The 14,898-nt window shown below is 45.8% G+C and overlaps 1 protein-coding gene across 8 annotated transcripts in view; it reads right to left on the reverse strand.

Moving 5' to 3' along the window:
- LOC132871002 (zinc finger protein 501-like) overlaps nucleotides 1–14,898 on the reverse strand; it is a 144,156-nt gene that overhangs the window by 13,677 nt on the left and 115,581 nt on the right. For 6 of the 8 annotated variants that reach the window (XM_060905143.1, XM_060905137.1, XM_060905138.1 and 3 more), the window contains 2 exons: nucleotides 8,327–8,498; nucleotides 4,654–4,925 (listed from right to left, as the gene is read on the reverse strand). In XM_060905143.1, coding sequence (XP_060761126.1) covers nucleotides 4,654–4,925; nucleotides 8,327–8,486 — 432 coding nt within the window. In that variant the 5' untranslated portion in view covers nucleotides 8,487–8,498. Of the gene's footprint in view, nucleotides 1–4,653; nucleotides 4,926–8,326; nucleotides 8,499–13,652; nucleotides 14,115–14,898 lie in introns of those variants that run through there. The other 2 variants (XM_060905142.1, XM_060905144.1) reach the window with 2 other exon arrangements.

Here is a 14,898-nt window from a genome sequence, read left to right on the forward strand (position 1 = left end):
CGGCAGGCCCAAGAACGTCAAGTCCGTCTGTACAACAGGGGCACACGCCATAGGGAATTCACACCGGGAAACAAAGTACTCATTTTATTGCCCACGTTGATCCCTAAATTAAATCACCAGGTGGCAAGGACCATTTGAGGTCACACGGCGAGTCAGGGACGTCGACTATGAGGTGAGGCGAACGGACAGGGGTGGGGCGTTACAGACATACCACCTCAATCTGTTAAAACGTTGGAGCGAGGAGGTCCCTGTGGCACTGGTGTCAGTGGTTCCAGAGAAGGCGGAGCTGGGGCCGGAGGTTCAAAAGGGAAAATTGGCATCACCCACCGCTCCGGTCCCCTGTGGAGACCACCTCTCCCCGGCCCAGCTCATGGAGGTTGCCCAGTTGCAAACAGAATTTTCTGACGTGTTCTTGCCCCTGCCCGGCCGCACCCACCTCATAGAACACCACTCTGAGATGCCCCGGGGGTAGTAGTGCGCAGCCACCCTTACAGACTGCCCAAACACAAGAAAAAGGTGGTTCGAGAAGAACTCGAGGCCATTCTCGAAATGGACATCGTCGAGGAGTCCCACATACCCCTTTTCCACCAAATCAGTTCCAGGGCTGGTTCGGGGCCAGGGCTGGTGCTGGTTCACAACTCGTTCAACTTGCGAGCCAGCTGAGAACCAGTTTGCTTTTCCATAGCTCGTGGTGCTAAGCGGAGCCACGTCATTACGTTGCTGTATACGTCAGTTACATCGCGACGTTTACATAAACCTTGGCACGAATATCAAAGCAAAAACAACACAGAAGCAGCAGCAGCAACAACAATAATAATAGATGACTTCGCGTTTGTACAGCTGCCGCTTCTCGTCACTTAAAAATGGCGATCTTTCGCGGTCTTATTGTTGTTGGTCTTAATTCCGCCCCCCCGCTGACATAAGCGGTTCTTTCCTCTGGCCCAGCAGAGTTTTAATGCTAGTCTGGAACCAGTTTTTTGTCAGTGGAAACAGAAAACCCGGTTCCAAACTAAGCACTGGCCCCGAACCAGCTCTGGAACTGCTTTGGTGGAAAAGGGGCAAGAGTGACTGGAGCAGCCTAGTGGTCTTGGTTCCCAAGGCCAATGGGTCGGTCCAGTTCTGTGTGGACTATAGGAAAGTCAACGTGGTGCCTAAATTTGACGCGTACCCAATGCCTCGTATTGACGAGTTGCTCGATCAACTAGGCATGGCTCGTTTTTATTCGACACTGGATTTGACAAAGGGATATTGGCAGATCCCCTTGACTCCACTCTCCAGAGAGAAAACGGCCTTTTCCACATCGTTTGGCTTACACCAGTTCATTACACTTCCTTTTGGGCTGTTTGGGGCGCCCGCTACGTTCCAGTGGCTTATGGATAGGGTCCTCCGCCCCCACGCCACCTATGTGGCCGCATACCTGGACGACATTATTATTTATAGTAATGACTGGCCGTGGCACCTAAAACACCTTAGGGCCGTCCTAGGGTCGCTGAGGCGAGCGGGTCTCACAGCCAACCCAAAGAAGTGTGCGACTGGGCGGGTGGAAGTACGGTATCTAGGCTTCTACTTGGGCAATGGGCAGGTGCGCCCCAAATCAATAAGACAGCAGTGACTGCGGCCTGCCTGAGGCCCAAGACCAAAAAGGGGGTGAGACAGTTCCTGGGGTTGGCTGGCTACTATCGTAGGTTTATACCTAATTATTTTGATGTCACCAGCCTGCTGACTGATCTCACTAAAAAGGGGGCACCAGATCCGGTCCAGTGGATGGAGCAATGCCAGCAGGCTTTCTCTAAGGTAAAGGTTGCACTGTGTGGGGGGGCCACTGTTACAGTCCCCTGACTTTTCTCTCCCCTTTGTTTTACAGACGGATGCATTGGAGAGAGGGCTGGGGGCTGTTCTGTCCCAGGAGGTAGAAGGGGAGGATCGTCCAGTGCTGTACATCAGCCGCAAGCTGTTGGTGCGCGAGGGCAGGTACAGCACCATTGGAATGCCTTGCCATCAAGTGGGCAGTCCTCACCCTCCGCTACTACCTGCTGGGGTGCCCTTTCACCCTCTGTTCAGACCACGCACCCCTGAAGTGGCTCCACTGCATGAAGGATGTCAACGCGCAGATCACCCGTTGGTATCTGGCACTCCAGCCGTTTAAGTTCAAGGTGGTCCACAGGCCGGGGGCGCAGATGGTTGTGGCGGACTTCCTCTCCCGTCGGGGGGGGGGGGGGGGGGGGGGGGGGGGGAGTCAGCTGCAGGCTGGACGGCTCCCCGGCCTGAGTCGGGCGGTGGGGGTATGTGGCAGCGGGGACGTGGTCAAGCGTCAGTCTGTGAATGGAGGGCGGAGTCAGGGAAGGTAAGTGGCGGAATCACTGCACCTGACGGGGATTTACCTGTGTGTTTGTGTGTCTTCCCTAGTGGCCGCGCCCTATAAGAGGAGAGGGAGAGCAGAGGAAGCGAGCTCTTCCCCAACCTGGATGCTTGTGTGCGTGTGTAGTTTAAAGCTGAAAAGTTACAATAAAAGTGTCTTTGAGAACTCAGTTCTGGCCTGCCGTGCTTCTGTGCTCCACCCACCTAGAACACTTGCTACAAACATCAACAAAACCGACTTCATGTTAAAACTGTTATAATCACATTGTCTCTTATCACCCAAATGAGGATGGATTCCCTTTTGAGTCTGGTTCCTCTCGAGGTTTCTTTCTCATGTCTGAGGGAGTTTTTGCTTGCCACCATCGCCACAGGTTTGCTCATTGGGGATAGATTAGGGATAAAATTAGCTCATGTTTTAAGTCATTCAAATTCAGTAAAGCTGCTTTGCGACAATGTCTATTGTTAAAAACACTATAAAAATAAACTTGACTTGACTAGAGGGTGAAGAGTGGGGAGCCATTGCTGAGGCTGAGGAGATGTGGGGGCCTTCTCTCACCCTCTGTGAGCGATCAGACAGGAAGTTCTTTATCCAGAGGCAGATGGATTAGGACAGTCCCAGGTCTGTCAGTTTGGACACCAGTCTGTGAGGGAGAATGCTGAGCTAAAAAGTCCACAAAGAGCAGCTGAGCATAGCTCTCTTGCTGCCCAAGGTGAGTGAGGGAAGTGTGGAGAATTGTAGCTATGGCGTCCTCTGTAGACCTGTTAGCTCTATAAGCATACTGGTGTCTGTCCAACATAGGTGGGGGACTTGCGATGATGCAAGTCTGAACCAGTTTCTCAAAGCGCTTCATGATGACAGGAGTAAGTGCCACTGGACAGTGGTCATTCAGGCTGCTAATGTTTTTTTTTGGCAATGGAAGATGGTAGAGGACTTCAGGCAGGGTGGGATGGTGGACTGGGATAGGGACTGGTTGACTTATGTGATATCCTATGCTCTGTACATAACATGGTTCTAGATGTTTTATTTTACTACAAGATACATACCTATCAGAAATACTGAACAGAGGTGGTCAATTACTGCAGGAGTCTTGGTCAAGGTGGCTCGTTGCTATTTAGCCCCTAATGCTCTCCAAGCTTAAACATTAACAGCCCTATGAGCCTTTGCACTCTGGCAAGGATCCGTGGAACTGGCAACAACTAAAGGGACTGCCTTTTCTGGTCACTACAATAATAATCCTACTCCCTGGACCCAAATTTATTTTCAAAATGGGATTAAAGGCCATTTAGATTAAAAAAAAGTTCAAAGTAAGTGACTACCTACAAACATTTTTAAAAGTACAGTCATTGTTCTATTTTAAAAAATATTATTTCATGAGCCTGCATAAAAATGCATGGGGTTGCTCAAAATTCCACAGCACACTTCACTTTGTCTCACAGCACACCGGGTATATACTGTACGTATCTAATCAACCCTCACTGAACCGATGTTCAAATTATACTTTGTCTGCATTTGTGAATTCACGGAAATGAAACAATGTCACACTAACTGCAGACCCCAGCATCAAACCAACTGGGATAGTGGCAAATTTTGTGGCATCGAAAACCATTGGCTCGTTGGTGTGGTAACAAGTTTTATATTCACTTTAGCATTAATTATAGTTAACAGTATCTGTTCAAACCCTGTAGTGTCATGCTTCTCTGTTTATCCTCGACATTTTAGAAAAGAAACAAACTAAGTGTAAATACATTCCTTGTGTGTGTGTGTGTGTGTGTGTGTGTGTGTGTGTGTGTGTGTGTGTGAGAGAGTGAGAGAGAAGCAGCTACCATGTTGTGCATGCAGCAGAGTCAAGGAAAACTTGGTACAGTTTTTCTCAACTGCATTTGGGAAAACAGATAATAGAATGTTGATTACTAATATTTTGTGTAATACAGGAAGCTGATCATGTTTAGAAGTCGTTATGGGAGGACCCATGTTGGTGACTACCTGGGCTTGTGATTTTATGGGACTTTCATGAATAATTATATTATACAATAAAGAAATATTTGCTTGAGCATTACTTTATTTACTTGAGCACTGAGGTGTTACTAGTATTTTTATTAACAGGTAAGCTCCACCACACTGGCTAAAAGAACCAATGTCAGATCGCATTGTGATCAAACTTGCGATTTACACCACTACTCCACATATCATCTGCAAGAAGAAATTGATATTAATTGGAGCTACCTTCATCTAGTCGTCATATTTTGTTACATAAAAATATACAATCTTTATAATAAAATTTATGACAAACTCACAACCGAGGAGTCTCCACTGTTCCTGACTTCTTCTCTGTTCACCAGCTCTCCCTGGCAGGGTCCGAAGTGTGCACCTACTGGAACAGTCTCCCCCTTATTAAACACTCCCAGGCCTGCATCAGGAATACTGGACTTCTGGATTTCTAGCCCAGGAGGAAGAGTTTGTCTGGCTCGGTCAGGGACTCCCATGGGAACAGGAGTATCTGGGATGAAGAGGGGTGGTCCATGAACCTCGCATTTGTTGAGGAAGAAGGATTTGCAAACTTCACAGTCTGGGAGTAGAGAAAAACACAACAGGAAGAAATGAGGCCCAAATGTGTGTGCAATCTGTACATCTATCTAAGACCATATACAGTACATTAATACTGTATAAAGATTATCCTAAGAAAGTTTGCCAGTAAGGTTCACTGAGCATCTGGTTGAGACTAGAGGTGTCCATCAGGACTGAGAGCAAACAAAACACAACAAGGTACCAGTATTGGCACAAAATATGGAAACACCTACCAAAATGACAAAACACCACACAATTTGACCTTTTGTTCTCAAGTTCTCTTAATAAACTAAACATTTTCATCATAACAAATAAATGTTACAAGTAACCAGAGTAAATCATTCTAAAATATCAATATTTGGTATGGAACCCCTTGACACTGAAGTGCACTGACATGATCAGGCATGCTATCATAAAGTTTATGAATAAAATCAAGTGGAATTGATCTCCATATGTCTTGCAACACTTCCCAGAGCTGTGGCAGGTTTGGAGGAGCCCTTTTCACCTTCTCTCACTCCATGTAGTTCCAGACTTGCTCAATTATATTCATGTCAGGACATTGGGCTGGCCAATCAAGAATTGTCAAGCTGCCATCTTGCTCTTTGTTTTGTAAATACTGTTTAACTGCCCTGGCTCTGTGTTTTGGGTCATTATCCTGCTGGAAGATAAAGTTGTTGCCAGTGAGAGCTCTTCCAGAAGGCACACCATGATGGATAAGGATTTGTCTGTATTTGGTCAGCAGTGAGGGTCCCATCTATTTTGTAGAGATGACCAACTCCATTGTAGGTGATGGCTCCCCATACTTGCAGGACCCCTCCACCATGTTTTACTGTGGGAGAAATATGGTTTGCCTTGTATCTTTCTCCCTTTCTACACCGGACTTACTGTTGCATAGCGTTGCCAAATAATTCAAATTCCTTCTCATCTGAGAACAAGACCCTTTTCCACTGCTCAGAAGTCCAACTCCTGTGAATTTTTGCCCAGTTAAGTCTCTTCTGCTTATTTCCACCTCTCAACAAAAAGTTCTGCACACTGACACATGACCTTTGAGGCCTTCTGCTGAGAGCGTCTTCCTAACCAGGTGTGGGGGAGACATCCTTGCCTGTAGAACCTTGGAGGTCCTGTGCCAGTTCCTTGCTGGATTTCTTCCTCTCTCGTAGGGATGTAGTCTTGAGGTACTGGACATCAGCTTTAGTCAACGTTTTCTTCCTTCCTCTGCCTGAAATGTTCTTGAAGTTCCCAGTCTTCTGGTGATGCTTGAGGCATTTCCAGACAGCACTGTGGGTCACCTGCAGTTTCTTTGCTATGGCTCGTTATGAATGGCCCTCCTCCCACAAAACTTTCATCTTAATACGCTGCTCTTCTGTAGTTTCTCGCTCTGATGCCATTTCTGCCTGTTGCCTGGCTGTAGTCAGAGGATAAATACTTTTTCTAATTAATTATTTGCAGAGACCACATGATTTAGTTACAGTAATGGTTTTCACCTGCGGAATAATTAGCATATCATGGTAGGATTGCCCAACAAGGAGTAATTAAAGTGGTTTTTGGGGCTAAACTAGACAAAGAGAGATACTATTTCCAGTATTTTTATTATGTTTATCACACAATGATGGCGAAAACCATGTTTTCATGGTTAAAGTATAAAATTGTGGTTAAAAGGTGTCTCTGTATCTTCATAATGTATTTCAGTTGCCTTCAGTGCAGATTCTGATGTCATTTGCACTGATTAAGTATGCAAAATCGATCTTTTCTTAGGCATTTCCATATTTTGTGCCAGTACTGGACACGAGTATGAATTTTTTTACTTCCTTGTGGGAGTAAACAAGTGGTCAGATACGATGCTTGCAGGGCAAAATAAAACGAATGTTCATTAACATGACTGTGGCACTGCATGATGTATTTACAGTATTCTTAGGACTTGCCTGGTCAGGGTTGTTTTAAATTCAGCTACTTGTTTGCTTGTCTTCTGGGAAACAGAATTTCCCAAATTTGTTATGAAATCACATGCAGGTACAAACAAAATTAACTGTCCACACAGTCAGTAAGAAAGTAAGTAAATAAATAAATAGTCCAATGCACATCTCTATTTGAGCTTGCTGACAATTATGGCATTTCTAAATCTAGACATCCCCCCCCCCAATGCCATACATCTAGGATTCATATTTAATTAAAAAAAAAAAACCACACACACCGAATAGCATAACCAAGCATAACCATTTGCTGAAGAAACCAGTGGACCCAGAGGAAACCTACACTGACGGGGGGGGGGACTTGCAAAACTTCACACAGACAGCAATCTGAGCTTAGAATTGAATGCTGCACCATTGTAATGCCCCGAAATCCGTATATTTGGACTCCTGTCTTTTGCACCCACTGTCTCCTATTGAACATCCCATTCCAGGAGCATAATGAGGGGCATTCTCTCTGTCCCCTATTAAATCACAGCTGGTTGGGATCTTCTGCGAGCTTATGCATGTGGGGCAGAGAGCACATAGCACTTTCCTCCAGGTGTGTTTTGCTATCATGCGACACAGCATGAGCTGCAATTGAAAAAGAGGAGTTTGATGGCTTTACGTGTCTTGAAGGAAGCACGTGTTAGCCTTCACTCACATGGTCAGAGAGACCTGGCTAGTGGGTGGATACTAGCAGGTGACCACACTGGACAGAAAATGGGTGGAAGAAAGAGGGAAAAAACCCCAAACTATAATATTCTAATGTGGTGAAGACGTTAGGACACATTTATTTAACATTTATGGAAGAAGACCCAGGTATCAGTCAGTAAGTTTCCCAAGATGCAAGTCTCTTCAGGACAGAGGACTTTGTGCTTTCTGGTCTCTCAGTCACAAGACATCCCACATATTTTTAGTCTCAGAATAAAACACAGGAGTGGCTGGAGAGAATGACAGACATTCTGCAACATTAAATGTAAGCAGAAACAAATAAAACATTCAATGTGTCATTCATTAATAAATTAAAAATTGCAATAACAAGCAAATCACTATGGTTTGAGGGGACTCATACACTTTGGGCTATGCAGTTATATGAAAATAAATCACGCGGCATAGATTTTTATACACACCCATCATGTGATATTCCATACTTATTTTGTTCAGGTTAACATCATCGGTTTATAATGACTAAAGTATTTTTAAATAAATAAATAAATAAATAAATAAATAGTTTCTCTCACTCCTTGCTACCATGTTACACACACTAGAAACAAAGTTCATACTTTAATCAATAAAAATATCTAAATTTCAATGTAACAATTTGTTGATTAAAATAAGAGAGACTGAGGCTACATCCCAAATGTACTGTATTGCACTTTTAGTGCACCAGATAGTGTGCAGGGTAGAATTAACAGTGAGTGTTACTGAACACCAGAGTGGCCTGTTGTCTTACAGAGATGGTCTTTATTGTCAGGATCTTCCACTTTAACGGAGAGACCTTCAGGTGGGTTGTCGAGATCGTCTCCATAGTTGTAGATTTTCAGCTCCAGCTTCTCCTCTTTCTTCACACAGGCTTCTGAGGTCTCTCCATCAGTGGATGTCTCGGTTTTCATGTCCTCACACAGCTAAAAATCAAACAATAAATCTGTTAGGGCAGGACTGTATCCATCCCACACGGGAAGGTGCTGCTCTCATTTCTCGCAGCATAGCTCATCGTCTCAGAACAGGCCTAGTTAATCCATGACAATCCAGAGCCAAGGCTAGGGAGCAGACGAACAGGCTAAACTGTCTGTCTGCTATGTGCACAGAGTCATCACACAGGTTCCATTACATTGAGACTGAGCCTGTTCCCCGAGCTATACAAAAAAGTAGAAATATTCAGAGTTTGTTCTAATAATCTAATTAATATACTAAGTAACTTTAAAAATGCACAATGGAATTCAACACGATATCACTTTAGATCCATGCATATATTTGAAATTTATGATATTGTATGTAATGCACACACATCTTGAAACATCGATAAAGGACATTTATTGTCAAACTCAAGAATTAATTCACAATAAAAAAAATTCAAAAGTGACAGTTGGCCCATGTTCGGACCGTCATGCTGGAAATTCTGGGTCTGTGTCGTCCAGGGGTCTCAGCAGCAGTGACTGAGGGTGTCAGGAATCTGTCACGGAGGTGAGCTAGCCTGATGTGCTGATCCTGAACTGGCGTCATGACTCAAGGCTGACCACGGCGTGGACGATCCCTGGTGCTCCCTGTCTGCCTGTAACGCTGACTCAAACGGGAAATGGTCGAATGATGAACACCGAAGTGCCGGGCGACCTCTGTCTGTGTACTTCCGGCACGCAACATCCCGATGGCCTGTTTACGTTGATTTTGGCTTAGGAGTGGCATCTTCAATAATGACAATTTTCCCATCATTTCCCCCGGGTATTTATAGGCAAGACTGTGTGTGTACAGTGTATGCAAAATTTGTTTGAAAATTAAAGCCTGTCTATGTCATTGACTACCCAAGTCATATTGTACGTTATTGAGTACAACTCCCTTAAATTCTGATTTGAGCACAGATTTGGAACTTATTCGGGCGGAACAAAGTTATTTTTCCATTGTGATATATTTCTTTTCTTCTTGAGATAAACTCAGCACGAATTCAGCAAGTTTTATCAATGTGCGTTTTTAAAGTTACTTAAGTGTATAAAATTACATCATACTGACTGTACAGCTGCTGCCAGCACCTTTGACCTAAAAGATAAAGCTCTTAAATATTTTCTTTATGTCTGAAGCACGAACTGTTAATGAACTTCTTACTGATCAGCAGTTTAATGTACTGTGTTTAACAGAAACAGATAAAATCAAAGGAGTTTGTAGCATTAAATGAAACTAGTCCTCCTGGTTACAGTTATACACACCAGCCTCGTTTAACTGGCAGAGGAGGAGGCATCGCGATTCTTTATAATGATTATCTTGGCATGACACAAAAACCTGGACAGTTAGTATGAAGAACTTCAAACGTATTTGTGGCAGTGGGGGCGTGGCTTAGTGTCAGTTTGTGAATGCAGGGCAGGGCCAGGGAAGGTGAGTGGCAACGTTTGATGCACACGTTGTCAATGTTGTGCGTGTGTGTGTGTGTGTGTGTGTGTGTGTGTGTGTGTGTGTGTTGCAGTGATGGTGGAGAACAGAAAAAGAAGGAGAGAGCAGAGAGAAGAGATCTCCCCAGACCAAAACGCAACTGTATGCACGTCCATGTACCTAAACGGACATTAAAGCTGAAAAACAAACATGAAAATAAAAGTGTGAGAGAACGTCATCTCTCGCCTGCCATGCTTCTGTACTCCACCCACATGAGGGACATATTAGAGTGGTGCCGAAGCCCGGGAGTACAGAAGGGAACCACCACATGAAGTCTTCCCCATTTAAGGATCTCATCCATGCCCTCGCTATTGCCCAGCAGAACCAGAATCAAGTGCTGACTGCCCTCCGGAAGGAAGAAGAGCAATGCTTTGAAGCCTTGATACTGGCCAAGCAGGAAGATCGCCAGGCGTTCTGGCATCTGCTTGTGTCGGCGGGTCCTTGACTGCAGCAGACCCTCCCCACATCACCCTCACAAAGATGGGCCCGTACAATGATCCAGAAGGCTTTAATCGCTCTCTTCAAGCCAGCAACCGAAGTGTGGAGGTGGCTGGTCAAGCAGTGCGCAGCATGCCTACTTCCACTCCTGCCTGGCAAGGCACAGCCCATCATGCAGCAGCTTGCCACCAACAGCCAGCTCATATACACTGACCTGAAGAGAGCCATCCTGCAATGTGTCGGCCACTCTCCAGAGCAACATCACCAGTGCTTCTGGACACTGATGTTGGAGGTCAGCCGGCCGTTTGCATTCGGCCAACAGCAGCTGAGGGTGGACGAGCATGACACCAACAGGATCATTGATCTGGTGACACTAGAACAGTTTAACGCTCAACTTCCGGAAGGAACGGCAGAGTGGGTCCAGCGTCATCGCTCAGGGTCACTGGAGCAAGCCATCAAGTTAGTGGAGGGCCATCTGACGGTGGTTCCGACAGCAGGCGGACGGGTCGCCTCTTCCTCTCTCTTCCCCCTTCTCTTCCCGTCCACACCCCATTCCCCCACCACAGAGACAGGGGCCAGCTCCCCACAGCCGGCCCACCGCACCAGTGGTTCCTCCCGTATTCTCCTTCTGTGTCTGTGATTGAGGAATCACACAGTGACTGGAGCAGCCCAGCGGTCCTGGTACCCAAGACTGATAGATCGTTCCAGTTCTTTGTAGACTATAGAAAAGTCAACGTGGTGTCTAAATTCGACACATTCCCAATGCCTCGCATTGATTAGTTGCTTGATCGGTTAGGTGCTGCTCACTTTTATTCGAGACTGGATTTAACGAAGGGATATTGGCAGATCCCCTTGACTCCTCTATCCCAAGAGAAAACAGCCTTTTCCACACCGTTTGGATTACACCAGTTTGTCACGATTCTTTCTGGGTTATTTGGGGCTCCCGCCACATTCCAGCAGCTCATGGACAAGATCCTCCATCCCCACGCTGCCTATGTGGCAATGTACCTCGACGACATTATCGCGCACAGTAATGATGGGCCTCAGTACCTTGAACACCTTAGGGCTGTCCTAGAGTCACTGAGGCATGTGGGTCTCACAGCTAAACCGAAAAAAATGTGCAATTGGGCGGGTGGAAGTACTGGAGGAATCTTAATTTCCCTGAGGGAACCTGCCCAAAGGGATCAAAAAAGTTTTATCTAATCTAATCTAAGTACAGTATCTGGGGTTCCACTTGGGTCATGGGCAGGTGTGTCCCCAAATTGACAAGACTGCCGCGATTGCGGCTTGCCCGAGGCCCAAGACCAAAAAGCTGACTGTACATCAGCTGCAAGCTCTCGATGCATGAAAGTATGTACTGCATCATTAAAAAGGAGTGCCTGGCCATCAAGTGGGCGGTCCTCACCTTCCAATACTACCTGCTGGGGTGCCCTTTCACTCTCTGTTCGGACCACGTGCCCCTCCAGTGGCTCCACTGCATGACAGATGCCAAAGTGTGGATCACCCATTGGTATCTCACCCTCCAGCCGTTTACATTCGAGGTGGTCCACAGGCTGGGGCACAGACGGTGGTGGCAGACTTCCTGTTCCACTGCAGGGGGAGTCCACTGCAGGATGGATGGTTCCCCAGCCCGAGTCGACCGGTGGGGGTATGTGGCAGTGGGGACATGGCCTAGCGGCATTTTGAGAATGGAGGGTGGGGCCAGGGAAGGCGAGTGGCAGTCAATGCACCTGTTGTTGATTAATGTTGTGTGTGTATGTTTGTTGCAGTGATGGTGAAGGAGAGAATAGGAGGGAGAGAGCAGAGAGAAGTGATCACCCCAGACCAAAACACAACTGTGTTGATGTGCATGTACGTGTGTGTGTGTGTGTGTGTGTGTGTGTGTGTGTGTGTCTAAATGGATGTTAAAGCTGAAAAGCAGCACAGAAATAAAGTCAAGTTTATTTGTATAGTGCTTTTAACAAAAGACATTGTCGCAAAGCAGCTTTACAGAATTTGAATGACTTAAAACATGAGCTAATTTTATCCCTAATCTATCCCCAATGAGCAAGCGTGTGGCGACGGTGGCAAGGAAAAACTCCCTCAGACGAGATGAGGAAGAAACCTCGAGAAGAACCAGACTCAAAAGGGAACCCATCCTCATTTGGGCGATAACAGACAACATGACTATAACATTAACAGTTTTAACAGTCAGTTTCATTGATGTTATAAACTCTTCAATGATGGAAACTTGAGTGCAAAACTGTTCATGACAACTGCAGTCCTCAGCCATAAAAGCATTACTGTCAGTGTCCTGAGTATCTTCCAAGTGTGACTCAACTGTCCATATGGGGCCGATGTGATGAGACTCCAACCAGACATCAGGCATCAGGATGGATCAGGCAGGTCCAAGGAGCAGAAGAGGTCAGCATCTCAATCTCAGGATTGACAAGTAACTCAGAGGGACAGTATTTGGGGGGAACAAAGGTTGTTGGGTATGCCCGGTGTCACCTGAATAAGTAGGAACAGTATACATTTTGCACCAAGTACAAGCAGGGACTCCGGAAAAACTAACTATGACAGCATAACTAAAGGGGAAAGCCAGAAGGTAACACAGGCATGAGGGAGCCCCGGGACATAAAGCAGCCAGCCATTACACCGTCAACAAACTCGAGTGAGCAAGCGAGTGGGGGACTGACAGCATCCATACATCCCAGTTTACCAAAACACTATGTCTGAGGACCCTCTAGATCAGGGGTGGCCAACCAGTTGGAGACCAAGAGCCACATTTTTTACTGTATTACCGCAAAGAGCCACATCATACACATGGGCACACAAACATCACCCATCCCTTCCTCTCTCTCTCTCACACACACACACACACCTCTGCTCAGCCAGATTAATAGCAAATGTCACACACCAACATATTTACTCCTACAGTACTAAGACCACAGGCTGAGGCCAGTCATTTTTAACAATGAACATTGTGTGCACTTACTATGCATGCTGCTTAGTGGGACTCATGGCATTACCAAAAAAAAAGCCACACCATACACATGACCACACATGAACATCGCCCCCCCTCCCTCACAGACACACACGCACCTCTGCTCAGCCAGATTAATAGTAAATGTCACACGCCAACATGAGAGAAATTTACTCCTTCAGTCAGTACTAATACCACAGGCCAGTCATTTACAGCAATCAATATTGTGTGCACTTACTAGGCATGTTGCTTAGTGGGACTTCTGACATTCCTTGCCTTGAACAATCCTCTTCAAATCTGGCTTGTATTCCGTCGTTGCCACTCGAAGCAGTTCTTTCACATGGGTTTCAGTCAGAACAGAACGATGCTTTGACTTCACATGTTTCATGGTAGAGAACACAGACTCGCAGACGTATGTTGACCCAAACACTGACAGTATCTTAAGCGCAGCCCGTTTCACATTCGGGTATTTTTCCAATGGCACACTTTTCCAAAACTCAATGGTGCCTTCCCTCAAAACAGGTTTCAGTTGGTCTTCCTCACAAAGATCGATCATCTCCAACTGAGCCGCAGCCTCATCTGTGACTAGCGGGGCTTTCAAACAGTCCATCTCCGCATTGAATGGGTCGACGAGGAACGTAACCTGTGGCCTTTTCAGTTGTATATCACGGAACCGGGTTACAAAGCTTTCATGCAGGTTTTCAATTAGTGTTGCATATCTGGCTCCTTGCTTATTCAGGGAGGCGGGAAGCTTTGAAATGAGCTAATGACGACTGACATATAAGGCAGAATGGCTTGCCATTACGTTCAACAAAAAAGTATAAACTCTCCCACTCTGTTAAAAACGTCCTATGTTCGTCTTCATATTTTCGTTTTGCTGTGCATTTTTTCATTGCCATTTTGAGAGGCTACTTGACACAAGATACACCTTGCCCAAAAACTTAGCGATTATCTCACGCACATGCGCATTTGACATGACCTGAAAATACCGTAATATACCCAAGCAAAGCGAAGATGCATTTGATGAAAATACCATACTGAACTCAAGCAAAGCGCACACGCACATAAAAAAAACCCACAAACACAAACTTCGATATGAACGTAAGAGCCGCATGACACCGGGCAAAGAGCCGCATGCGGCTCGCGAGCCGCGGGTTGGCCACCCAAGCTCTAGATCTACTCCTTTACCTCATAAACACAATTAACAAAAGGCTTGACTAAACAGATATGTTTTCAGCCTAGACTTAAACGGTGAGACGGTGTCTGATTCCTAAACACTACTTGGAAGGCTGTTCCATAATTGTGGGGCTTTGTAAGAAAAGGCTCCGCCCCCTGATAGCCTTCACTATACGAGGTACCAGCAGATAGCCTGCACCTTTTGATCCAAGTAGGCATGGCAGGTCATAAAGGACCAGAAGTTCGCTCACGTCCTGTGGTGCAAGACCATTCAGTGCTTTCAAGGTCAATAGTATTACTTTATAATC

This window comes from Neoarius graeffei, chromosome 22 (assembly GCF_027579695.1).
Source record: "Neoarius graeffei isolate fNeoGra1 chromosome 22, fNeoGra1.pri, whole genome shotgun sequence".
Taxonomy (NCBI): Eukaryota; Metazoa; Chordata; class Actinopteri; order Siluriformes; family Ariidae; genus Neoarius; species Neoarius graeffei.